This window comes from Conger conger, chromosome 7 (assembly GCF_963514075.1).
Source record: "Conger conger chromosome 7, fConCon1.1, whole genome shotgun sequence".
NCBI classification, from domain to species: Eukaryota; Metazoa; Chordata; class Actinopteri; order Anguilliformes; family Congridae; genus Conger; species Conger conger.
The window spans coordinates 31,348,661-31,376,160 of record NC_083766.1 but is presented as its reverse complement, the minus strand read 5'-3'; the positions used below and the strand labels follow the sequence as shown (position 1 = coordinate 31,376,160).

The 27,500-nt window shown below is 49.3% G+C and overlaps 1 protein-coding gene across 1 annotated transcript in view; it reads left to right on the top strand.

Moving 5' to 3' along the window:
• smg6 (SMG6 nonsense mediated mRNA decay factor) overlaps positions 1 to 27,500 on the top strand; it is a 115,076-nt gene that overhangs the window by 34,527 nt on the left and 53,049 nt on the right. Inside the window, exon 10 of the mRNA XM_061248222.1 lies at positions 27,118 to 27,231. Within this exon, the coding sequence (XP_061104206.1) occupies positions 27,118 to 27,231 (114 nt within the window). The remainder of the gene's footprint in view (positions 1 to 27,117; positions 27,232 to 27,500) is intronic.

Here is a 27,500-nt window from a genome sequence, read left to right as displayed (position 1 = left end):
CACATGAGACAGAGCTGAAGCGGGGGTAAGATGGAGGTGCCCGGGCGTCTGGGCGGTCACATGACGGGGGCAGTTTCCGCGTGGGTCGGACAGCTGCAGCGCCTCAGCGGTACGGCGGGTGGAAGGGCCTCAACCCCCCCCCAACCCGTCCACTTCCTCTGCCCAGGCCATGGGAACTCCCCTGATCTCTCTGCTCTCGCTCTCTGTCTCCGCTCCTTTCTTCCTCTCCTCCCTCTCCACCGCTCCCCCTGTCCTCTCCTTCACCCTCTCTCTGCCCCGTCAAACCCTCCTCCTCCTCCGCACAGCCCCCCACTCCATCGCTCCCTCTTCCCTCATTAAACTGCTGCCATCCCTCTCTCTCTCCATCTTCCCCTGTTCCGTCTCACCACTCTGCCCTCACTGTCCCCTCTCTCTGTTTCTGTCTTTCTTTATTTCCTGTCTTCTATCCATCTGTGCCCAATTTACCCCGAGCGTGCACTTTTTCATTCTTTTTTTTTTTTTTGCCCTCACTAATTTGTTTTGAATTTCCCAGGAAAAGGGGAAGATGGTGAATGTGAACACACACACACACACACACTGTTGCGCGCACACACACACACACACGCAGACTCACATTTTTATTGTATTATTCCATACAACTTCTTATAAATCACTGGTTATTAATCGGCCCCAGGCGGCCCCCCCTCCCTCTCCTCCTCTCCCCCTCTCCCTCTCTCTCTCCCCCTCTCTCTCTGCACAAACACAGACCAGATGCATAGGAAATGGGATGGCAAGAAGGGCACCCAAGAGACGGCCTGTTTTTTTCCTCTCTCCCCCCCTTTCTTCTCGCCCCCCCCCCCTCCCCTCCTTTATTTTTTTAAAAGACGTTCGGTTCATTCGTGCTCGTAGGTGCCCAGAGCCCAGACACAGAGGAAATAACGTTTAAATTAAAGTTGGAAGTAAAAAAAACACAATTTAAATAATAAATATCAAACTACTTCCCCTGCCAGAGAGTTCTGGTGTGTGGGATGGAGGTTGAACTTAGCTACCTCCTCTTTTTTTTTGTGGAAGGCAGAAGGGCCTCATAATTCCTACGAGTTGTAGTGATCCCATTTGGCGGACACGCGCACACCCTGAGTAGCAGTCTCTCTCTCTGTCACACACACATGCACACACACACACAGACACACACACACACACACACACACACACACACACACAGACACACACACACACAGACACGCACACACACACAGACACGCACACACACACAGACACACTCACGCGCACACACAGACACGCACAGACACGCACAGACACGCACAGACACGCACAGACACGCGCACAGACACGCACACACAGACGCACACGCACACGCACACACACACGTACGCGCACACACACACAGACACACACACACACAGGCGCTCACACACACACACACTCACGCACGCATGCACACACACTCACGCACACACTCACACACACACACACACACACACACACACTCACACGCACACACACACACACACTCACACAGACACATTCACACACACACTCATACACACACACTCGCAATCACGCACACACGCACGCACACACACGCACGCACGCACACACACACACACACACACACACAGACACATTCACACACACACACACACACACACACACACTCATACACACACAATCTCACACACACGCACTGTTCCAGTCCCTTTCTCCTTCCCTTGTTATTTTTCTCCTTATCCCTCTCTCCTGCTCTTCATCTCTGTCATTCTTCTCTCTGGCTCTCAGTCTCACCCTCTCTTTCTGTGTCTCTCGCATGAAAAAAGAACAGCGTTTCCTCTGTAGTTCTCTGCTACTTGAGGCTGTAGGACACAGACTGTCAGTTAAGAGCAGGGCATGTGACTGAAGCAGGAGGGAGAGGCGTCGGCGTCGCCTCGCTCGTGTCGTAGGGAACCCCGGCGGCTGTTTGGTGTTCTTTCGCGGCCCCTCTCCTCTTCCCCTCCGGCCGCCTGGTCCCCCCCCCCGGCCTGACGGTGATGGAGGAGGACCGTTTCCCAGCAGCCCCGGCACCTCCCTGACAGCTGTGAACGGCGTGCACTGATGAAGACGAGCCGACACACCTGCGCACAGATGGTCTGAGACAGGGAGAGGGAGCGGTGACTGAGTGTCAGAGCGAGCGAGCCACTGGGCCTCTTCCAGGCGTCCAGCTCGCTCTGCTCTCTCTCCCTTTCTCTCTCGCTTTCTCCCTTTCTGTCCCTTTCTCTGCCTCTCGCTTTCTCTCCCTCTCTCTTTCTATCTCCCCTCCCCGTCCCTCCCTCCACTCACTCCATCTTTTGGTCTCTCACTCTCTTTCTGTCTCTCTTTCCCTCTTGGTCTCACTCTCTCTGTCTCCCTACCTCTCAGTCACTATCTGTCTCTTTATCTCTCTCTGTCCCTCCCTTCTCTCTCTCTCTCTCTCTCTCTCTCACTCTCTCTTTCTGTCCCTCTCCCTCGTCTGCTCTCTCTCTGGGTGTCTCCCTGTTCACGTTCAGCACAGTGCTGCTGTAGTTCTGTGACTGAGCGCAACAACATTGCCAATGGATAACAATAATCAAGACTTAAGGCAATCAGATTAAATGTAAATAAACAAGAATGGAGAAGGAACGCATGGTTACATTAGATTGACTTTATTATAATCAAAATTATAATCGCGATGCGGAGACAAAATAACGGCGTATTTTTAAATGAACATCGAAATCACTCAACTCACTTTCTCTCAATTAACGCGATTCAATTCAGTCTTCTCACTGGCAAGACAAACAAACATCTGTTGCATAAGGGCACGCATGCTGTAAACAAGCAGAGCAGAGATGGTACGACAACACGCAAACGCAGCAACGGCTACGGCTAATAATGAACGGTTCTGCAACCATTTGCAGGCCTGCCACCCCCCCCCACCCCCCCCACCCCACCCCAGCCCCTTGGCAGAGTTAGGGAGTGCTCTCCGCCTCGCTGTTCTCAGAAAAACAGCAGACCCTGATATGAGAAACGTGTGCGCTGGCCTTTGGGGACGGATGCCTGGGCGTTCAGCGGGAGAGGAACGCGGAGGCTGGTCCAATGAGGGGCCAGCCCGCGAGGTCTTTTCCAGCACTTTCTCTGCTCAGCGCCAGAACTTCAGGTGCTGGAGGGGTGGAGGGATACCCACGGGGTAGAGCCTGTTCACGCCTGGGAGGGTCTTCTTTCAGAAATACATTTTCAATATGAAATATTTTAGCCAAAAGTTGACCTTAAAGAGATGGAATATATTCAAAAAATATATTGTATTTGCAGTGAGAGCATGTCATCACTGTATGACGACAGTAAAGAATTTGTTGGTAAATATACAGTTTAGTGCGCGATAATATATTGCAATATGTTTCACTGCTGTGGAATGTATGACTACATGTTCCAGAAAGCCCACGTATTTACGATGTATTGCGATATATTGCAGTTTTGTGAGGGTATTTTTTTAAGGGTGAGTATATTGCCTGGATTTAGATGTATTTCAAGTCAGGTTTCACAGGCCAACAGGGTCCAGAGCATCCACAGACCTGCTGCCTATAGTTAACTACCTATAAAACACTGATCCGCCCGCGGTCGTAAACCTCCCGGTGTACACGTTCGCTAGTTTCCGTGTTTATGTTTCCCGCCAGAGCGAGAGCTCTGCAGGCTGATTGGGCCCCACCTGTTCTGAGTTTCACACTCCTGGGACCAGCCCGGGTGACCGAGGCAACCTGGCACAGTGTGACCGAGGCAACCTGGCAGTGTGACCGAGGCAACCTGGCACAGTGTGACCGAGGCAACCTGGCACAGTGTGACCGAGGCAACCTGGCACAGTGTGACCGAGGCAACCTGGCACAGTGTGACCGAGGCAACCTGGCACAGTGTGACCGAGGCAACCTGGCACAGTGTGACCGAGTAGGCACAGCGTCAGTGCTCAGTGACCACCTGTAGAAAACACACTTTGTGTTTGCCATTGTGTCTCTAAAGCAGTCGTCATCACATCTGGACCTTGAATCCAAAACTGGCCCTGGTTTTCTTTTCACCCAGGTCAGTCGCTGAACAATTAGGGCTACTGATTGGCCAGATGGTCTTCACACCCTCCCAGGTGAAGGGAGTGTGGAAAGCCAGCGGTTCTCCGACCTCGAGGGTCGTGATTTGATTGTCCCTGCTCTAAAGCTAATAATTGTGGCCTTCAGTATATACCCGAAGACATGCACGCACACCAGCAAAAGGAGTAGCTTTGAAACTTGCAAACTTGTTGTAAATGCTCCAAAATCACAATTCTAATCTCTGTCGAATTGACTTTTCGGCCACATCAAGCCTTCACGGTTCTGATGAAGGCTTCATATAGCCAAAAACATCAACTCCGCAGCGAGGTTAAAGTTTTGATTTTGGAGCATTACAGTGTTTCACAGTTTGAAGACTTAGCCGGAGTCACTGGCTGTGTTGGGTGTGGGCTGGGGGGTTGGTTTCCTGGGTTGCCACTAAGGAAAGATGGAGGACATAGAGGAGGGGGGCTGGGGTCTAAGGGGCGCCTACTGTAGGTGGAGGAGGTGCAGGAGGAGCGAACTTCAATGGTAATGTGCGGGCGGGCTAGTGTGAAACTTGAATTGTGGCTGGCGGCATGTGACCATTGTTAGCAACTTGCCTTTCAAAAGCGCATAACAGCTTCGAAATTCACGGTTCAGATCTTAACCGATGTGATTTGACTCCTAGAACAAAACGCTTAAGCTTACGTTAACCTCGGCTCTTATATTCCCTATGGTAAAACCTCTGCCAAGGGAACCCATGGATCAGAAATGCTAACTCACTTCAGGGTTTTAGGATTACGAACTGGAGCACTACAGTGGGAGATTTTAGGGGCCCCAGTGGAGATAATGAAGGTTGAACAGGGATTCTCTCGGCTACAGACAGATCGAAGAGGTGGAACAGGCTACAGAGAGAATTTAGGGGCCCCAGTGAGAGACTGGGGGTACTGGGAGGTGGAGGAGATGAAACGGGGGATTCTGTAGGGTGCAGGGTGAAATGGTGAGTGTGTTTTCCTCCCTCTGCTGAGCGTTTTTTACGTCACTGGCCCGGTCTTTCTCAATTTTCCCATTTCCTGTTTTCCTGTAAAGCATCTGTGGGACTGTGTGAGTGTCTCTGTCAATAAACGTTATACTGGCCACCCGAGGGGCACCCCGAATTTCAGCCAACCGCTCCACTGCAGGTTTGAATCTCATTGGGTCTTTGTTGGCGGTAACAGGGCACCTCTGACGTAATTCACCGGAGATGGTCGATCATGGGTTTTCCCCTCTCCCTCTCACCACTCTCCAGTGGCACCTACTGGCAGTACCACGCCTGTGTAAGTTCTGCTACGGCAGAAAAAATGGCGCCCTCCCTGTGTGTGTGGTTTTTTTTGTTTTTTTGTGTGTGCCTAGTAGCTTGTCGGAAAAAAACCTGGTTTCGCTAGTATTCCTGGTGGCTATTGTTGGGTAGGCTAACCAACTCTGGGGTTACGGTGTTGGGAATTGCTGATAACTAAAAATTGGGGAGAAAACTGAGGGAAAATACTATACAAATTAAACTAAATTAGCTTTAGGGGCCCTAGTGAGAGATGGAGAACCAGCAGGATGTCAGCATGAATTCAGTGGGCAGGATTCTGGGAGATGGATACATGCACACATACATACGCACACATACTGTATGCGTGCACGCACACACATACATACACATACTGTATGCATGCACACACACACACACACACACACACACACGCACACCGTGGTTGGCGTACAGCATGTCGGTTTCTGTTTTCTCTGAACCTTAATCTCACTTAATGCCCACTGGTACTGAGCGCTGCCATTTCCTTTCTTTCTAATTTTGGCTGGGGTGGCATTTTAAAATGGCCACAACCACACTCAGCCCCTTCACCGTTTCCTTTTTCTCTTCACAAGCGCGTTTACTTGATTAATACTTTACTTCTAAATATTTCCGACAGCTGAAACCATATTTTCCTTGGCCGTTCATTTGCAAAAGGCTCCTTACTGTTGATAAGGACAATTAACGATAATAATAATCACATGGTCTTTTGAATTTGATTGTCATAATTTTATGTTTTATGAATTCAGTGGAGCGTTGTTTTTATGTACACTTTTGCTTGAAGCAGTGCTGAACTGCAAAGCAAATGCATTTTGAAACAGTTGTTTCTCTAGTTTGTGAATGCCTGAATGAAACACCAAGCTGTGTCAGATGGAGCTCTCCATCTTATATATTTTTTTTAACCTGCTGGCTTTTTCATTCTTTCATCAACTGGAGACTCTTTCCACCTCTGTGCACTTATTTGACCAATGAAGTGGAAATTGACAGTTGACGGTAATTTGATGTGCGATTGGATTTCAGTAACTCGCACTTACTTCAGTGAGGTTGGTCTAACGGTCACACTTCTGCCCTCCGCACGCGAGCTGTCAGAAGCCGATTGGGCGGGAGTTTTGGGGCGCATGATGATTGGCAATTGTTCAACGAATAGACAAGGATGTGGTTTGGGTGGTCAGACAGACCAGGAAGAGCTGCAGACAGACGCATTAACCCGGTCAGACACTTCCTCAGTGCAGCACCCCGGTCAGGTGCCCAGCAGCTGCCCCTAAAGCCGCTAAAGGCCCCGCAACTACAAGGGCCCCACAGCTGCCAGAGGCTAGCCGCTTCTGGTTAGCCTACCCTAGGCTCAGAGCTGGGGGCGCTCTCACGCTGGATTCCCGGCAGAGCAGAAATGAGCTGGGTTTCTCGGTCCCCACCCCATCCGCGGGCCCGTGTGCCCTGCTGAGTGCCACTTCCTCTTTCACACCCTCCCCCCCCCCCCCCCCCCCCTCCTCCTCGGCCTGGCCTCTCGGTGCCCTTCCGCGGTCGTCACGATTACAGAGAAGTCGCAAACTGACTCATTTCTCACCCTGCACAGCCCCGGCTCTGTTTCTCAGGCTCTCTGTGTTCAGTCAGGCTGGTTAGCCTGCGAGTGTCCCTCCAAGCTATCGGGGCCTTCTTTTTTAGTGCTGCGGGTACTGGGCTGTGGTTTTCGGCTTGGCTGAGTGAGGGGGGGGGTTGAGGGGTGGGGGGGGGGTGATGCTGGGGCGCCTATGGGCTGCAATGGGTGCCACAGGGGCAGAGCTAGTTCCTGCCCACCCCAACCCCCAACACAAAAAACAGAAACTACCGCATAGCTTCCTGTATGTATGTGCCTGCATGTTTTCGCTTTTGCCAATGTTTGTTTTCCTGTTTGAATTGCGTTTTTGAAATCTGCGACATCGCCAATGAATTGCCTTCTCTGATATGTATGCATTTCTGTTTGTCAAGTTCCATTACCTTGTGGCGCTACTTGAGTTACAGCTCCTGTGGTATGCTTAGCTTCAGTATAGGAGCAAACACTGTACCCTTCTGTGTGTGTGTGCGTGCGTGCGTGCGTGTGCGGCTTGCTCAGTGACCACAGAGAACAGGACAGGGTTCAGGACAGCTGTGAACATAAGGAGGCAGGTCAGGCACTTATAGGGAATAGGGAAGACCTTTTTAAGTCACCTCCACCTCTTAGGAACATGGTGAATGGCCACCTCCTATTCACACCGTCTCTCTCTCTCTCTCTCTCGCTCTCTCGCTCTCTCTCTCTCTCTCACTCTCTCACTCTCTCTCTCTGGCGGCAATGTTGGCTGTGGTCCCAGCAGGATGTGGAGTTCTGTGTGTGTGTGTGTGTGTGTGTGCGCATATGTGTGTCTGTCTGTCTGTCTGTGTGTGTATGCGTGTCTGTCTGTGTGTGAGAGAATGTGTGCATGCGTGTGTCTGTGTGTGAACGTCTGTGCACGTGTGTGTCTCTGTCTGTCTGTCTGTCTGTCTGTCTGTCTTGTCTGTGTGTGTGTGTGTGTGTGTGTGTGTGTGTGTGTGTGTCTGTGTGTGAACGTATGTGCACATGTGTCTGTCGTTGTGTGTGTGTGTGTGTCTGTGTCTGTGTGTGTGTTTCAGTTCTTTTTCCCCCTTCCTTTTTTCCGGATTTTTTTTTCTTGATTTTGTGTCTTGGCTGACTTTTTTACCTCTCAAAGAATTTGGAAAGGCCGTGAGATTTTTTTTATTTTATTTTTTTTAAACTTTCAGCACTGCTCTCTCTCTCTCTCTCTCTCTCTCTCTCTCTCTCTCTCTGGCGGTCTCTAGTTCTCTTCCCCTTCTCTCTCTCTCTCTCTCTCTCTCTCTCTCTCTCCCCCTCCTTCCCTCCCTCTCCGTCTCTGCCTGCTGTGGCTTTTCATTAATAGATTTCATATGTTGCAGCAGTTGACATCAGTCTTAAACTATTTTACATGTGATCTGCGATATTTCCTGAGGAAATCTGTCAGATATTTATTGAGGACTAATAAAATAAACCTCTCTTGTTCTCCCTCCCTCTCTCTCTTCCTTGTCTCTTTTCTCCCCCCGTACCTTGTTTCCTCTTCTGCGTTGCAGTAAGTTTGGAAACTGTTTGGTTATATTATCATCTCTGGTGTTTAAACAGCCTTTTTTCACTCGGGTTTCCTTCCATTCATAAGATTGCCATTGGTCAGGCCCTAGCAGTGTTCCTCTCCCTCCCTCCCTCCCTCCTTCTCTCTCTTTCTCTTCCTCTCCCTGCCTGTCCTTTTCCTCGTCCTGCACTACACCTAGTTTTTCCTCTCTCGGGTCAGCATGTCTCAGCCCGTGGCTGCGGAGGCTGCCATGTCCGCAGGCCAGATACCAGGCACAAGAAGGAAGGCAGAAGAAAGCGGCCAGCGGAAAGGTTTCTTTTTCTCAGGAGAGAGAGGGGCTGCAGTGAGTGAGGGAATAGATTGGTAACAGTGGGACGGGGAGATGAAGGGGAGGACGGCGGGGTGGCGGGTGCCTGTCCGCGTCAGGCTGGGGGATTTATGCGTTCGTTCGGGGCTGTGTCCCGGTCACGCACTCCCGACAGCGCGTCAGGCACAGGAAAAAACAACTCTTTACAAACTAACTCCTACTTTCAATTTCAGTTTGTCCTCGCGGTCTGAAAAAGGTCTCATTTCATCTGCCCCTTAAAGATACGATGGGTCATTTCGGGCTTCTAACGGTCAAGAGAGGAATAGCAGCAACAGACACCTTCAAACCACAACACTGTTTATCCCTCCCCCTTGTCTGTAAATACGCTGATGTTGAAACGCCATTGGTTGTGGCAGTTAGAACAAATTTTCAACCAATGAGCTTGAATTATTGTACAGTTATACAATGTTTTGGTACAGAGTGTCGGACCGTCAACTGTATATTTTGAAACCAAAATTTAAGGACTATGAACACAGGCAATTCCAATGATAGGAAGGGATTTACAGTGGTCTTGTAACTATATTTTAACACAAAAATCGTACCTATTGTACCTGTAGTAGACATTTTTAGGAAAGATTGTGCACGTGGTGTGTGTGTGTGTGTGTGTGTGTGTGCGAGTGTGTGTGAGAAGCGTATTAAGCATTACAGAATTGGAGAAACCGCAGAGTTGGGGTAAAATAGGAGGAGGTGTTTGGCTTGGGTGACACGTCGGTCCATCTTTCTCTGGTTTTTATCTGTTTTTTTTTTTCCTCCCGTCTTCTTGGAGAGAGTGAGGGGTTGTTTGCATATTTGTTATCTCCTGGCGCACCGGAGTCTCGGACAGCAGCGCCTGCTCTTCGTTTCGAGCGCTGCTGATCGTTTCCTTCCTTTGAGCGGCTCGGAGAAACAACCGCCGAGGAGGGGTGGCGCGTGGACATTGGGGGAGAAAGGGGGGACGGTGTAGGAGTGGCGGGGGCAGGGAGAAAGGGGGAACGGTGTAGGGAGTGGTGGGGGAGGGAGAAAGGGGGAACAGTGTCAGCTTTGGGGGAGGGAGAAAGGGGGAACAGTGTCAGAGCATTGGGGCAGGGAGAAAGGGGGAACAGTGTCGGAGCGTGGGGACAGGGAGAAAGGGGGAATGGTGTCGGAGCGTTGGGGGAGGGAGAAAGGGGGAACAGTGTCGGAGCGTTGGGGGAGGGAGAAAGGGGGAACAGTGTCGGAGCGTGGGGACAGGGAGAAAGGGGGAATGGTGTCGGAGCGTTGGGGGAGGGAGAAAGGGGGAACAGTGTCAGAGTGTTGGGGGAGGGAGAAAGGGGGAACAGTGTCAGCTTTGGGGGAGGGAGAAAGGGGGAACAGTGTCAGAGCGTTGGGGGAGGGAGAAAGGGGGAACAGTGTCAGAGCTTTGGGGGAGGGAGAAAGGGGGAACAGTGTCGGAGCGTGGGGACAGGGAGAAAGGGGGAATGGTGTCGGAGCGTTGGGGGAGGGAGAAAGGGGGAACAGTGTCGGAGCGTTGGGGGAGGGAGAAAGGGGGAACAGTGTCAGAGCTTTGGGGGAGGGAGAAAGGGGGAGCAGTGTCGGAGCGTTGGGGGAGGGAGAAAGGGGGAACAGTGTCAGAGAGGTAACGGTGAAGGGGCGGACGGATAGAGGGAGAGGGGTCTCCCGCCTCCTCCCGGTGATGGAGTGAGTGTGAAAGGGGTCGGGGGGACGAGTGCGTTATCTCCACCGGCCGCCACCTTAGCGGAAGATGGATCAGCGGGGCTCAGCGGGGCTCAGCCGCACGCAGACGTGAACATAAACCAGGGGGACCTCACGTCACCCACCCTCTCTCACACAGGCTTACTCTCCACCCCAGACTCAACAAAACTACTCGCTGGCAGGACGCAGCAATATTATTTAATATAAATCATATATTTTCACTGCAGACAGCGCTTATTCCCTCAGAACCGCTAAAAGTGTGAAGGGGTTTTGTAAAGGTAACCGTTGAGTGCTCTCGTGTCGCCATATATAGGAAACATGTTTCTCCTGAACTGAGTGACCTTCTCCCCGAGGTTGTGATACGACACTGCGCCTATTTCTTCTGCCTATACTGTACATCCTGCCTGGGTCTCCTAACTACAGGAATATACTGTATATTCAAACTGAGGGGTGGTGGTTCATGAACTTGATGTAGACTAAGTTATTAACCTGCTTTCTATTATTTCAAATACTAACACACATAGCGGTGAATTGTTGTGTTATAGCTGCTTGTGATGACACTTTTATATTGTTGCGACTCTATCATCTGGGTATCAGTGCCTCCCCAGTGTGTTCAGTCTTCAGTGTGATTCCTGTAATTATCCTTTTGTTATGGGCGTTATGTTTAGATCTCTTTTTAAAATGGATGGTTTAGACAATAAAATTCCGTGCCATGCTGTCGTTTCACCAATCCGCTCCCACGAACGATTGGCCCCGCCCCTGGTTAGTGTCACTCTGCCACTGAAGGCAAACCCCCCCCGCCTTTGACAAACTGACATTTCTCCTGTTTCCATCACTCTGAAATGTCAACATTCCTAAAGAGCTGTTTTTCCGCTTTGCCATTCCAGGAAATTGGGCCCCGTTCGGTTCATTTCGGTTTGTGCGCATTGCCATACTCGCATTGAAAGCGATTGTGTCGTCCTTTTATTTGGGGAAGATGAAGATAAATAAAGTAGAATCAAGCTGTGGTTGGGTTAACCTGGCCTAACCTGATGGCCCACGTGTTAGTCATCCCTGTGAGACAGTGAGATAATGTGCAACTAATCAAAACATGCTGTCCAAATCAATTGAGCACGTCCACGCTCTCATCCAAGATGCTCTCGTGTAGAGTTGCCATAAAAATGTACGTGGCACTGCACAGAGCTCCTATAAACCCACAGGACAGCCAATAAACCCCAGCCTGGTGTATTCACATTGACCCCCCCCCCCATTTAAATGTGATAGTTTCTGTTTATTATGCCCCTCTGCCTTGTAGTGAAGGACTCTGTGTGCTGTGGGGTAGAAGCAGGTAGAGGTACTGCTCTTCAGTTAGCTGTTGGAAGCAGTGAAGAAGCCACTGATATCCCAGCCCAGCTGACCAGTTTTAATCTTTATTGCTGTCAGGTGTGAAATGTTACACAAGCGCTCATGCATAGTATAATGTTATGTCAATAATCTGGCTAAAATACTGATGTAATCATTTAATCATATTTAATGTTTTCATATGTATTTTAATATTTCATATAAATAGTGTAACTAGCATAGTGCCGGTGGCGTTTCTCATTAGCATGTTCACTAGCAATTGAATCCCGTGACGATTTTAAGCTTTTGTTTTATACTTCAGTTGCAAAATGCGGAGAAGCTCCTGTACTATGCATATACTGTGGCCGACATGGTATAAGAGTGTCTATACCGTCTGTGACTATAGTTTATGAATAAAACTTTTGCAAAGATTCTGTCTTTGAAGGCAGACATTTTTATGTGTGTCGACTTGTTGCTTGCTTCCTTTGTTGTTGCCTTGTGAAAGAGCCAGAAGTGGGCTAGCACACACTTGGAACCAATCACTGAAGATGTACCTGGCGCATTCCATAATCTGCATAATTTTCTGAGGAACGTGAGCTATTTCCACCAAAATTACATACGGGAGCTTGTGCACGTCGTCTTCCGCAAAAATCATAATTCCAGCTTCTTCACACCGCGTTAGTAGTCGGTGAGGCTAAGCTAGGCATTGTTCTGTAGCATTGTGAGTCTGTTGCAAGGAATATGACTTTGCCGTGAGACCCAACATAGAGTATGCGAGTGGAAAAACCACTGGGTTTGCAGGACTCCCTGTCCTGTCCTCCAGTCCCCACCCTGTAAGACCGCAGGACTAAACCAGCAGCTGTGGCTGTCGTATAGAGACAATACCACGGTATAGTGAGCTCATCTGACCAAATTTCAGTGAACTCCCCTGCATGGTATTCTATTATGCAATCCAATGCGGTCTGTATGCTGCTAGGGTAGTGTAGTGTTGAGGGAACTGGGCCTGCTCGGTTGTACGGGAGGTTCGATTGCCAGCCAGGGCAGCACAGTGCCTTCGTAGCTTTGGCCATGGCACTTGACCTGAACTGTGGTACATAACCAGCTGTATGAATTCACTGAATGTTCAAGATGGGTTTTCTCCTCCTATCCAGTTGATGCTGCGGTCAAAATTTAATTTGGCCCAGTCCTATTCCTGGAGATCCTGTTGGTTTTCATTTCAATGCTAATTCGGTATGCCAGATTCTACAAAATATCGATGAGAGATCTAGCTCTAGCTCAGTAGATTTTGCATCATTTATTCATGGAATGCTACTTTCAGATAAATGGTTTCTTCTTTTTATGATTCTTTTATAATTCCATGAATGATAGCAGTAAGTGTTGTAGGTGAAGTGTGTGAGTGTGTGAGTGTGTGAGTGTGTGAGTGTGTGAGTGTGCGCGTGTGCGCGCATCTGTAAGGAACTGAGAGATTGATGGAATAGACGATAAGAAGGCATCCATCATCTTAACGCCCCATTTGAAGTCAGACTTCCCCCTTTCCCTCATTAATTGGCCGTACCTCAGGGTCTCCCGATCTGGAGACGAGCCACCTGCAGTCAGACCCCGCCCGCTCCGTGTGACGGACAGGTCCACTAGCCTGTAGAGATGGGGGGGGAAAACAGAAGCGGGCTTGTGCCTCCTGCCCTGACACCTGCACCTCCATTTCCTTTCATCCAGGGAGACCTCCCCCTCCCCTCCTGGCCTCTACTGCTCCAGGCCACATGAAGATTAAAACGTGTGCCAAAAAAACCCCCTTTGAATGACATAGGCGACGCATCATGACTCGGCCTGGGAGAAATATTAGGATTTTTCCATCATAAATTACAGTCAGTCTCGCTTTGTTCCTCCTGTATCTTCTCCCTCCCTCTGTTCTTTTTCCCCAGCTCTCTCTTACCTTCTCTCGCTTCCTTCCCTCTGGGCACTGGGGAATCCACAGCCAGCCGTGTCCAGAGCTGAGCCTCTTTCTATTTTTAGTCCCGGGTTTGGATGCGCGCGTGTAATTTAATACGCGCAGGTGTTGTGTGTGGATGTGCGCAGGTGTTGCTGTAGGTGAACGCTCACTTCAGAAAAAGGCCACCTCTGCTCCGTGAACCACTCCAAACCTTTGGAGGAAATTAAGATCTTTATGACTGTAGTTTTATGAAGCTCCCCGTATACCCGCATGGTAAAGAGGCAAATAAACAAATTAGACAGCCCCTGTGCCCTGTGGTTAAGGTACGTGACTGGGACCCACAAGGTCAGTGGTTCGATCCCCGATGTAGCCACAATAAGATCCGCACAGCCACTGGGCCCTTGAGCAAGGCCCTTAACCCTGCATTGCTCCAGGGGAGGATTGTCTCATGCTTAGTCTAATCAACTGTACCTCGCTCTGGATAAGAGCGTCTGCCAAATGTAATGTAATGTACAATGTGGCTGTCGGGGTCCATGAAGATTGCGTGTCCAGGGAGCCCGGAGCTCAGTCGCGTGACTGAGTCTTAACTGCTGACTGTGACTTGTCATGGTTGCTGACTGGGGTCAAATCCATAATTGTTTTGGATTCAAATACTTTGCTCGATTGATCTTGCCTGGTGGAGTTGAGCCAACCAAGAGGAACAGAAGATGGGGTCTGCACATTTAGAGAATATTTCATAGGTTCCAATATACACCAGACAGGCTCAGTAAAGTGTTGAAAAGTATTTGAATCTGAAACAATTACACATTTGACCCAGGTCTGCCTGGCTGCTTGGCTAGAAGAGCTGCACTTGGGAGAAACCTGCTTTCTTAGCGAGAGCATGTCATTGAGCCAGTAGGGCGGTGCTCTTCTCCCTTGCGGAAATGGATCCAGTTCTATGATGCGTTGGTGGGGATACTGTGCTGTAGGAGGTGCCGTCGTTAGTATGAGGCCTTGCGTCACTGCAGTCTTCTGACCTCATGACCTCGTGTTCACTCTGGGGCGTTGGGTTGAACTGCTGATGGAGGCTTTCGCAGTCTGACTGCCCCCCCCCCACCACCACTGGGAGGCCTCTTGCGGTTCCTGCCCAGAGAAGCAGGTGCTCTGACACACTGCTCCCCCGCCAGCATCCTCCCCAGCATTCTCACCATGAGAAAATGGCTCATTGTGATAATAATCTTCTGTCCTGGTTCTGTTGGGGCCTTTTTCTTCTGTGCGAGTGAGCTGTGGGAAATGGCCGCCAGTGTTTCATACGTGGTCAGACTGAAGTGATCCGCGGGTACCAGGCTCTCTGTCCTCACTGCGTTTTTGGGTGCATGTTCCCCAAAACGCGAAGGTGGGGTTTAAGATTGTTTTAAAGTCCGACCCTGCACGCCTCAGCTTCTTTTCATCTTTTTTATATGTTATGGGCGGCCTGTAGCGTAGTGGTTAAGGTGCATGACTGGGACACGCAAGGTCGATGAGCCATCCCCGGTGTAGCCACAATAAGATCCGCTGAGCCGTTGGGCCCTTGAGCAAGGCCCTTAACCCTGCATTGCTCCAGGGGAGGATTGTCTCCTGCTTAGTCTAATCAACTGTAAGTCGCTCTGGATAAGAGCGTCTGCCACATGCCATTAATGTAATGTAATGTAATGTTTTGCCTGCATGAGCATTCCGGGGTGGACCGATCATTAAGTCATGTGGCAGTCCTTTGGGTTAGCACACAGCCGAGTCTGTGACATCACGTACATAACAAAAAAGGCAAGCCCTCTGTGATATCTTGTTCACAGTATTCATTGGATTAATCATTGGGCGGAGATTATGCATTGGAATTTAAAATGGAATTACAAATGTTAAATAGCTATTGAAATGTAAATAGTTGCTTAATCTAGTCTTATTAAAAAAAAGAAAATGTATAAACATAAGCAAGGTTCCCATTTAATCATTTTTTTCCAAGACGAAATCTGCACATATTAAAGACGAAGATTCAGCATAATAGCGAGAATTTTCGAATTAAATTACCTAGAAAAAGCGGCCTGCTTTTTTATTGCAAGAGCAATTCCATCAACTATTGCCAACGTAGTATAGTATTATAAACTAGACAAACTGGCTAGTTTATAATGCTGCACTAGATAACATTTTCTAAAAGCATAGGGGTTTGGAGAACTAGATAATTGAGATTTTATTACATTACATTATTGGCATTTGGCAGACGCTCTTATCCAGAGCGACGTACAGTTTATTAGACTAAGCAGGAGACAATCCTCCCCTGGAGCAATGCAGGGTTAAGGGCCTTGCTCAAGGGCCCAACGGCTGTGCGGATCTTATTGTGGCTAAACCGGGATTCGAACCCCCAACCTTGCCTGTCCGGTCATGTACCTTAACCACTACACTACAGGCCACTACGCTATTAGGCTCCTAAAACACTACCTAGTGATATTATCATAACGGTCACTCACCATGTATCTAGCTTGCATTGGCTGAGGTCATCTATTAGCCCTGGCAAATGGAACATTTGAAAATTATTATTGGTGTTTCTTTGATATAGTTTCTCTGCGTTAATGCTAACCATTTTGTAGCGTGTGCCAAGTGAGATGATGGTGCTGCAGGCACAGACTACCAGTGGCAAGCCTGAGCTAGCGTTAGTTAAGAAGGGGAATTTCAGAACTTCTAGCTCTGTTGTCAGGCAACTGCTTTGCACTGTTGGGACCTCCCACCTTTGTATCTAATTTAGGGAGCGACATGGGGGCGACATGGCTCAGGCAGTAAGAGCAGTCGTCTGGCAGTCGGAGGGTTGCCGGTTCGATCCCCCGCCCGGGCTGTGTCGAAGTGTCCCTGAGCAAGACGCCTAACCCCTAAATGCTCCTGACGAGCTGGTCGGCACCTTGCATGGCAGCCAATTGCCATCAGTGTGTGAGTGTGTGTATGAATGGGTGATTAAGAAGCATTAATTGTACAGCGCTTTGGATAAAGGCGCTATATAAATGCCAACCATTTCTTTTAAACACAAATGGCTGGTAATCTCCATTTTCTTACTCCTTTTGCATGTCCTGGTTGTCCCTGGGGCTTTGGTGTGTCACAGTAATGGTGGTCCCATGCGTCCAGTCTGCTGGTCTGTCCAGCACTGTGCATTGCTAACTCCCTATGTTGGTGGAACATTTGCTTTAGTTGACTGTGTTGGCCTTCGTGGGTAAGGCAGCATAACTCAGGATCTCAGGCTAGTAATTGTGTTTTTCCCAAATATCTCCTATGCCGCCCATATATCAGTTGAGTATCTCCTACTTATATTCCAACTATGTCCTGAATATCACCCTGCATTCTGAGGTTGACACTGTTGAGCCAGCTTTTCTTCAGCTCTTCAATTGAAAAGGCAAGCTCTACAAGCGCGTTGCAAAGAGTGTAAGGCGTTTAAAGAAATTAACCAGTGCGATGGTAACTAGATTAATAGTTGAACGTTAAATTAATCTGAAATGTACTGTATAGTGGCTGAACAGACTGCTGATAGTTGTAAGGCTTATCAGTTTGAACATCATTCCTGTCTGTTCTGGGCTGGGTGGATCCTGCTCTCTGTTCGACACGCGGCATGTAGACCAAATTGTTTTCCTGGGTTTTTATTTGAGCTGTGTGGTTGCCGCGGCTCCCTCAGTCACGAGGCCGCAGCCTGGTTTCATTGGACAGGAATTTCGAGCACATTGCCCCTCCCCGTCACAAGTTCAGAGCGCGGTTACTCTCCGTGGCCCAGCGTAGCGCTGTTACAGTGATCCGTACAGTACTTACAGATTGTTTTGTGCGCGCTCCTCTCTGCACTTGGCCCGTTCGCTTCACGGTGTTAAGTGTAGGTGTTTTAACGGAGCGGTGGAGGTCACACCACAGCTGTCGCCCGCCGGGCCCTGGGAGGTCTTACAGCCTCGTGCTGGGGGGGGCGCATACCTGCCGTGCTGTTCGCATGCAGGACCAGTCAACCACCACCTTCTCCTCAGCCTTATGGGTCCTGAGAGAACACAGTGACTCCACTTCCAGAACCTTCCAGAAAGGAGTGGAAAGTCGATGTGCCGATACGGCCAGCAGGGCCAGGAACATCTGCTGAGGTCATCCCCGCTCAGTGTTTGTCATTTCTTTCGTACTTTGTTGGATTTTTTTTGGATGCTTTTTAAAATTAATTAATTAATTAATTAATTATTGTTTTTGGGGGTTCCCCCCCCCCCCCCCCCCACAGTGTGCCGTGTGCACAGGTGAAGTTTTCACAAGACAATGACGATTGTTGCATAAAAAAAGGCCAGGTTATCTAAACTAAGTTTATTCCCGTTGTTTGGAACTTTTTTTGGAATCGTTCTGTAGTGACCAGCTTTCAAATGAATTCCTGCTATTTTTCTAAATAACTACTGCATGTATTTAGTATTTAGTATTTAGTTGGAGAAATTAGACTTGTGCCACTGTCACAAAAATAACACGTGAAACCCCTGCCGGAAATGCCATAATCAGCATTGACCAGAAGTCAGTGGATCAGTTTGGTTCAAATCATTTTGTATCAAAGACTTTTGAGTGTGAGAAATTCACAGATTAATTTTTTTCCCAAGTCAATTCTTGAATAATAGTAGTGTTTGGTTGCATGTGAATTCAACTTCTGTTGCTATGAAAGAAGGCAAATAAAAATGGATATCATACTTACAAATAGGAATCGCAAGTATTTCCGCGGTAGCCATCACACACAAGACTTTCCCCGTCACCGGTCATTTATTCTGGAGCTAAGCAACTTAGCGGCTAAGCGTGGCATTCGGCAGCTTACTGTATTCCATGACGTTTCTCAGAGACTTGAGTTTACACCACGCTGGAGTGGGTTTGCTGTAAAATTCTCATAAGACACGCTGCATGCTTTTTCTCCATTGAATAATACAATGGCGTAAAGTACTATTTATAGCTATTAGCTGAGTATTGAGTAAGCTAGCGTGCGACCGGTCATCTCTTTATTTTGCGCTAGCTGGGACACGCAGGCTGGGTCTGAACCGTGCGAACACCACGTCTGCATAAATGTGGCGAGAACAATTTGGAACTGAACTGAAAACAATGTTTATTTTGGTATTGATGTTTTATGTCGTTTTTATATGAGTAAAATGTATCCTTTAAATATTTTGCCTGTGGGGATAATTTCATGTGCGTGATACTGCCGCACAGACCCATTGCTCCACTGTTTTGGTAGAGTCTGGCAGTATCAGTATATATGTGTGTGGTGTGGTAGTTTTTGTCAGCGTGTGTACGTGTATCATTATCAGTGTGACGGCCTGTATAGCTGTGTGTTTTGTGAATGTTAGTGTTGGTGTTAGTGTGTGTGAGGGAGAGTATGTGTGTGTGTGTGTGTGTGTGTGTGTGTGTGTGTGCACGTTTGTGTGCATGTGAGAGTATTTTTGCGTGTGTTTGTGTATGTGTGCGTGTGTGAATGTTAGTGTGTGTGTGTGTGTGTGTGTGTGTGTGTGTGTGTGTGTGTGTGTGTGTGTGTGTGAGAGTGTGTGTGAGAGTGTGTGTGAGAGTGTGTGTGAGAGTGTGTGTGAGAGTGTGTGTGAGTGTGTGTGAGTGTGTGTGAGTGTGTGTGAGTGTGTGTGAGTGTGTGTGAGTGTGTGTGAGTGTGTGTGAGTGTGTGTGAGTGTGTGTGAGTGTGTGAGAGTGTGTGAGAGTGTGAGAGTGTGACAGTGTGTGTGTGCGAGTGTGCGTCTGTGTCTGTGTGTGCGTCTGTGTGTGCGTCTGTGTGTGTGTGTGTGTGTGTGTGTGTGTGTGTGTGTGTGTGTGTGTGTGTGTGTGTGTGTGAGTGTGTGTGTGTGTGTGTGTGGGAGAAAGAGGGATGTGGGTAGATATGTGCCATTCCTGGTAAGGCAGGGTGCTGAGTGCTTTACTGGCAGGCTGTGCTGCAGGGTCAGGGCTGGAGTGTGAGTCCATCACTTTCCAGCGACTCTTTCTTTCTCTCTGTTGCAAATAAGCACATAGTACATATCTCTCTCTGTCCCTCCTTCCTCCCTCCTCCTCCCAGTCCCTCCCTTCTTCTCTCTCTCCCTCCCTCTGACTCTGTTTTGTCCCTTTTTCCCTCTCTCAGTTCAGTGGTGCTGTTTTTAGGACATCCGTAGCAATACTGCCAAAGTATGCACAGAACATGTCCAATAGGAATGCCATACTGTAGAGCTTATAAATATAATTCAATCATAATAAAAATGATCTCAGAATGTTAAACATATAATAAAAAACAATAAATAAAAGTAACGGTAATAAATACTGAACAAATTAGCAATTTGTACTATAACATGCAATTATTCCAAGTTATTTTAAGATGGCACACTATCGCACACTCACACACACACGCACACACACACTCACGCACTCTCACCCACATACTCTCGCTCTCTCTCACATACACACACTCTCTTTCTTTCACACACATTCTCTCTCTCTCTCTCTCTCTCTCTCTCTCTCTCTCTCTCTCTCTCTCTCTCTCTCTCTCTCTCTCTCTCTCTCTCTCTCTCTCTCTCTCTCTCTCTCTCTCTCTCTCTCTCTCTCTCCTCTCTCTCTCTCTCTCTCTCTCTCTCTCTCTCTCTCTCTCTCTCTCCCCCCCCCCCCCCCTCTCCAAACTGCAGCCGGGTTTTCCTCAAGAGTGCCGTTGTCATTCCTAACGAATTTCAATGCAATGACATCACCGTCATGGCGACCCTCTCCGATGCGATCTGACTGTCGGGGAAATGGGTTGCGTCGAGCTTGTTGTCTGCCCTGCTCTGTGTGCATGAGAAGGTGTTAAGGCGCAGTTGTGAACTGAGTCAGAGCCGTAATGGCGGCGGCGCTGGTAGGCGCAGTTGTGAATTGAGTCAGAGCCGTAATGGCGGCGGCGCTGGTAGGCGCAGTTGTGAACTGAGTCAGAGCCGTAATGGCGGCGGCGCTGGTAGGCGCAGTTGTGAACTGAGTCAGAGCCGTAATGGCGGCGGCGCTGGTAGGCGCAGTTGTGAACTGAGTCAGAGCCGTAATGGCGGCTGCGCTGGTATGCGTGGTTTGAAGAGAGCGCCGTGGCCGGTGATATATGTGCTCTGTTGCTGCCCCCTGCCCTGGGGAGACCCTCTTACAGCCCAGTGGGGTGGGCCAACCTGAGCAGAGGTCAGGGCTTCAGGTTTATGCGAGATTACATCAGGATACAGGCATTAAAGATGGTCTCGAGACGTGTAGCGAGAAGTGTGTTCGCTCAGAGTCTGCTGTGTGTGTGTGTGACTGTCTGTGGGTTTGTGTCTGTCTAGTGTGTGTGCGTGCATGTCTGTGTGTGCATACGTATGTGTGTGTGTATTCACCAGAGATATGGGAGTTACTGGGTACCCACCCTCCCCCGTGTCTCTCGCCCCCTCTCCCCATCCATCTCTTTTTCTCTTGATATTTCTCTCTGTATCTCCCTCCCTCTTCCTCTCACTCTTTTTCTATCTGAGTATCTCTCCCTCCCTCCCTCTCTCACTCTCTCTGTCCCTCTCTGTGTCCAGCTTTCCCTCCCACTCGCCCATCTATCTCTCTCCTCTCCCCCCTCTCTCTCCCCCCCTCTCCTCTCTGGGTGTCTCCGGGCACATTTCTCCCACAGTTGCGAGCAACTGGGGCTGTGTGGCGGTGTGTTTATATTGGAGCCCGGACTTCCTAGTGGCAGCCTGCACCTATCTAAACATCCCTCAGGCCACTGCTCTGCGTTCCCCCTCCACCCGCCCTCGCTGTGCTCTCCGCGCTCCGTGCTGGAATGTTCCGCCTCCAAAAAAGAGGGAAAATAAGAGGCAAATTCTTTCAATGAAACATTCGGCCAGTTCCTGCTCCATTTCGTGTTCCCCTCTCCTTGGGGGGACTCCGGCCTGGCCTAACATGCACGCAGGGCCCTTTAGTGGCCTGGCCTAACATGCACGCGGCGCCCTTTAGTTGTCTGGCCTAACATGCACGCGGGGCCCTTTAGTGGCCTGGCCTACCATGCACGCAGGGCCCTTTAGTGGCCTGGCCTAACATGCACGCAGGGCCCTTTAGTGGCCTGGCCTAACATGCACGCGGGGCCCTTTAGTGGCCTGGCCTAACATGAACGCGGGGCCCTTCAGTGGCCTGGCCTAACATGCACGCGGGGCCCTTCAGTGGCCTGGCCTAACATGCACGCGGGGCCCTTCAGTGGCCTGGCCTAACATGCACGCGGGGCCCTTCAGTGGCCTGGCCTAACATGCACGCGGGGCCCTTCAGCGGCCTGGCCTAACATGCGCGCGGGGCCCTTTAGTGGCCTGGCCTTACATGCACGCGGGGCCCTTCAGTGGCCTGGCCTAACATGCACGCGGGGCCCTTCAGTGGCCTGGCCTAACATGCACGCGGGGCCCTTTAGCGGCCTGGCCTAACATGCACGCGGGGCCCTTTAGCCGCCTGGCCTAACATGCACGCGGGGCCCTTTAGCCGCCTGGCCTAACATGCACGCGGGGGCCTTTAGTTTATGCCAGTTCAGCACCGTCGCCGAATGTCATCCGATTCTGCCTGCTCTGCAGCTGCCCATTACATTACATTACATTACAGGTATTTAGCTGACGCTTTTATCCAAAGCGACTTACAGTTGATTAGACCAGGCAGGGGACAGCCCCCCGCTGGAGTGATGCGGGGTTAAGGGCCTTGCTCAAGGGCCCAACGCTGTGCAGATCTTACTGTGGCTACACCAGGGCTTCCAGTCATGTACCCACTAGGCTGCCGTTGGCATCAGTTGGGTAGAACTTATCAATAATTAAGTTACCCAAACTTAAAGGAGTACCATGTTCATTGGTTTCTGTAAGCAATTTGCACAAGAGGGCATTGAAGAAACAAGATGATAGTATTAATTATGTCTGTTCTTTAGTTTTGGAGAAGTGAGTGTTTTAAATTTATCGTCCTATTTTCAACCGGTTGAGAATGTGGTCGTTATGCGTCACACGGCGATAACCGCTCTCCTTACCCCTCCTCTATAACTTGTGATCCACAGTTTGCGCCACTGGCCTGCAGGCTAGACCATGCAAATATTTGACTGACGTTAGGTTCCCTGAGATTAGAGTGCCTTTTAAGGACTATTCGACTATTTATGGTTATATTCGTTTAGCCAGCTAGCTAGTTTGCTTTCATAAGGACATTGTAATTGGGCTTTTATTTTAACATGGATAGCTAGCTCGCAAAAATTACCTTAACTTAGCTATCGATAGTTGATATGCTAAGTTTGCTAGCTTGTGAAAATTGTCTCCCAAGCTGAGCGCGTATCATGGAGGTAGCTATGGTAACAAACAACAATGTCTGGAAAGTGGGCCAACGGTCTTTCAGTTATTGACAGTTCTCATTACCATGCCCAGACAGTTTGGGTGAACTTTTATAGTGGGAAATTTAGGCTTAGAAAAAAACGTTTTAAAATACGCATTGACAGAAGCCAGAAGCCAGAGTGGCGTTAGGGGCAGTGTACAGCGCATCACCTGTAATCCCTTCAGCACTGATTGTCTTAAGGTGTGGCATGTCCTCAAGTGCCTCAGCGTGGTTAGAAAATGTGTTTAAGTTGAGATACTGTATATAGATTTTATTTATTTTGTCCTTGAAAAGATTTCCAACACAGAGGTGTGTGATAAGCAGAGCAAATTAGGGGTCACTAAATAACTGTGATCAAGTGCATTGTGATTTTAGCAACCAGTTGGCTGTGTGAATTTGTTGTTATTACTGTGTAATGTACTGATAAAAGTCTTGAAGCATCAGTACCTTCACATTCCTGAAATCTAAAAATAATGTGTTCTTTGTTGCCAAGTTGGCATAGCCCGGGTGCAAAAGCAGATAAATAAGATAAAACCAGCGCTTGTGCCTGTGTGAAAACACTGAGTGTGTGAGTGATTATGTGTGTATGCATGCTTGTGTGCGTGTGTGTGTGAGCATTTGTGTGTCTGTGGTAGAGTGTCTGCATGCATTTGTTTGAGAGTGTGAGTGTGTCTGCGTGCGTGTGAGGGTGTGTGAAAATGTGTCTGTGTGTGTGTGTGTGTGTGTGTGTGTGTGTGTGTGTGTGTGTGTGTGTGTGAGAGTGTGTCTGTGTGTGTGAGAGTGTGTGAGAGAGTGTGTTTGAGTGTGTGTGAGAGTGTGTGAGAGCGCGACGCTCCCTGGAAGAGCAGTGAAAGCGATGTGGTGCTGACAGATGAATTGCTCTAATTAGAAATCCATAACATCCTGCCACATGGCGGCCTTATCCCCCGCACACTTCCTGATCCCAGCCCGGCTGATGACAGCGCCCTGCCCCTCTCTCTGCATGCCTCTCTGCCTCTATACCCCTCTCTACCTCTACCCCCTCTACCTCTATACCCCCCTCTGCCTCTATACCCCCCTCTGCCTCTATACCCCTCTCTGCCTCTATACCCCCCTCTGCCTCTATACCCCTCTATACCTCTATACCCTCCTCTGCCTCTATACCCTCCTCTGCCTCTATACCCCCCTCTGCCTCTATACCCCTCTCTGCCTCTATACCCCTCTCTGCCTCTATACCCTCCTCTGCCTCTATACCCCTCTCTGCCTCTATACCCTCCTCTGCCTCTATACCCTCCTCTGCCTCTATACCCCCCTCTGCCTCTATACCCCTCTCTGCCTCTATACCCCTCTCTGCCTCTATACCCTCCTCTGCCTCTATACCCCTCTCTGCCTCTATACCCTCCTCTGCCTCTATACCCCCCTCTGCCTCTATACCCCCCTCTGCCTCTATACCCCCCTCTGCCTCTATACCCCTCTCTGCCTCTATACCCCTCTCTGCCTCTATACCCCTCTCTGCCTCTATACCCCTCTACCCCTCTCTCCCTCTCTCTGCCTCTATACCCCTCTAGACCTCTCTCCCTCTCTCTGCCTCTATACCCCTCTCTACCCCTCTCTCCCTCTACCCCTCTACCCCTCTCTACCTCTCCCTCTCTACCTCTACCTCTCTTCCTCTCTGCCTCTCTCTCCCCTCTCACTCCACACCTCTGTCCCTCTCCCCTCCAGGGTCCCTCCCTCTCTACCTTCTCCCTCTATACCTCTGTCCCTCTCCCTCTCTCCATCCCCCTCACTCCCTGTCCATCTCCTTCCTTCTTGACCGTCTGTGACCACATCTCTGTGTCTTCTAGCGTTCCAGGCTCTCTGCGCGTTCCGTCCCCAGCTCTGCATTTGCCATTCTCTCTCTTTTCCCTCTCTCCCATGTGCCTCTCTTCCTCTTTGAATTCACTACAGTCTCTCCATACTTCTGTCTCTTTGTCTCTGCCCTCGTTCCCAGTGTAGAGTCACAGAGAAGTGAGATGTATCTTTTTCAACTCTGATCTGATTTGTGGCGTGGTAATTTGCAGCCAAATCATTCGCAGGCAATTTATGGAAGCAATAATAACATTGCAGATTCCAGTTAATCACCAGTTGTATCATCGCATAATACAGTGTTTGTGGATTTCATAGTTCCAATATGAGTTTATTCACTTGAGAAATGGTGGGACTCTGGCAGTCGGGCTGATTGAGCGCACGTCATAGTCCACGATGGCGTCAGTAACCCAGATGCTGCTTACAGCCGGGCACTACGTTCTAATCTGTGGGAATGGCTGGGAACACCAGGCCACGTCCACAGAGGAGCGGTCCGTTTTCACCCCCCAACTTGTGGTTGGGCAACACCCGGCGATCACACGGTTGCTCCACACCACGAATTGGCGGCTCTGGCCCGCCGTGAGTCAGTGTGATGGTAAGAGTCGCGTAACGGCGACTCCCTCCGTCTCCCACTGATAACGGGAATAGTCTTCCTAAGGCTCATACTATGTCTGTGTATATTAACCTGCTGTTTCGCCACCACTGTACACCGCAGACGCAGAGCAGGCCTGTAAGATCATGACAGCCGGCGTTCGATTGGATGGGTGTATATTTTTAGTAGTGTGTGTGTGTGTGTGTGTGTGTGTGTGTGTGTGTGTGTGTGTGTGTGTGTGTGTGTGTGTGTGTGTGTGTGTGTGTGTGTGTGTGTGTGTGTGTGTGTGTGTGTAAGGCTTTCTGTCTGCTCTGATGTGTATACCTGTTACACTCGGGAAAATGTTCAACGGTAGCAGATGAAATCCGTATTTGCATCCCATATAGCAAGCATGCCCATTATTTATGAAACCTCTTATTTGGAGTACTAACAACAGTAACCGAGCCAGTTACAGTGTGTTTGCATACCGTTCCCTCTTCTAGTCTGGCTGCCAGTGTAGTCTAATCAGCAGCATAGCTGGAGCCTTATCGACCGTACAGTGTAGTCGAATATGCAGTAGTAGTATAATCTGTTGTATGGTGTAGTCTAATCTGGACTAGTACATTGTAGTGGAATGTGTAGTGGTCTAGCCGGCAGTTGTGTGTAGTCTGTAGCAGTGACACCAGATACCCCTCTGTGTGTCCTGCATTATAGCAAAGGGGCACTAAAAGCTCTTCAGGGCATTGTGCAGTCTCTCTCTATCACTCACACGGCAGTGAGTGAAGTCAAGTGCACAGTGCCGTAGAGAGAATCCCTCTCTGCGCATCACCACAAAGTGGTGCTTCTGAAAACCACACAGTCAAAATACATATAAAGCGGGGCTGTTTTCTGACGTTTAAGAGTAAAATGGTATCTGACATTTAGACCAAAATGTCAGACGGGTAATTCCGTGCGTACCATTGTTGAGAAAATGTCCGGTGGAATCGCCATTTGCGCCTGTACTTTTAATGCTTTCGTTCGTCATGCATTACACGCAGCGCGTGGTATCTCTTCCTGTACGACCGAGGTTATAGGTGCACGCTTGCAGTATCATTGCGCTAAATAGGAGTAGCTGAATGAAACCAACAGTCATCCCAGTTTTGACCCTCCCAGCCAAACCCCTTTAGCTGTGTGGCTGTGATGCACGTACAGCTCTAATGCACCCTGCTGGGAGCCAGTGACTCAGGTCATCCTCTACAGTTCACACAGGGTATCTAGAGCCAACCCATGTTTACAACAGCAGTTCATGTGTATTTTACTAGTTATGGATGTGATGCTTTAACTTGTGGAAGAACCTATGCCCTTGTAAGTCGCTTTGGATTAAAAGCGTCAAATGACTAAAATGTAAATGTGAATGTAAATCAGAGGACACGTTTGGAATGCACGGCTTTAATGTTGATTGTGTTGTCCCCAAATCGACAGATGGAATTAATCTGTTTGTGTTTGTATGTCTTGTGTGTATGTGTGTGTGTTTGTATGTCTTGTGTGTGTGTGTGTGTGTGTGTGTGTGTGTGTGTGTGTGTGTGTGTGTATATGTGTGTGTGTTTGTATGTCTTGTATGTGCGTGCGTGCGTGCGTGTGTGGGTGGCTGGGTGTGTGTGTGTGCGTGCGTGCGTGCGTGTCTCTCTCTCACTGACAGACGGCCCTGGTGAGGCACGCTCCGTGCTGCAGGAGCAGACCACTGTTCTGGGCCTGGCCATGTTCGGCCTGCTAGTGCGGCGCTGCACAGATCTGCTCAAACACACACCCACAGGTGAGACATTACCTGCACAGAGCTGCTCACACACACACACACACACACACACACACACACACACACACACACCCACAGGTGAGACATTACCTGCACAGAGCTGCTAAAAACACACACACACACACACACACACACACACACACCCACAGGTGAGACATTACCTGCACAGAGCTGCTCAAACACACACACACACACACACACACACACCCACAGGTGAGACATTACCTGCACAGAGCTGCTAAAAACACACACACACACACACACACACA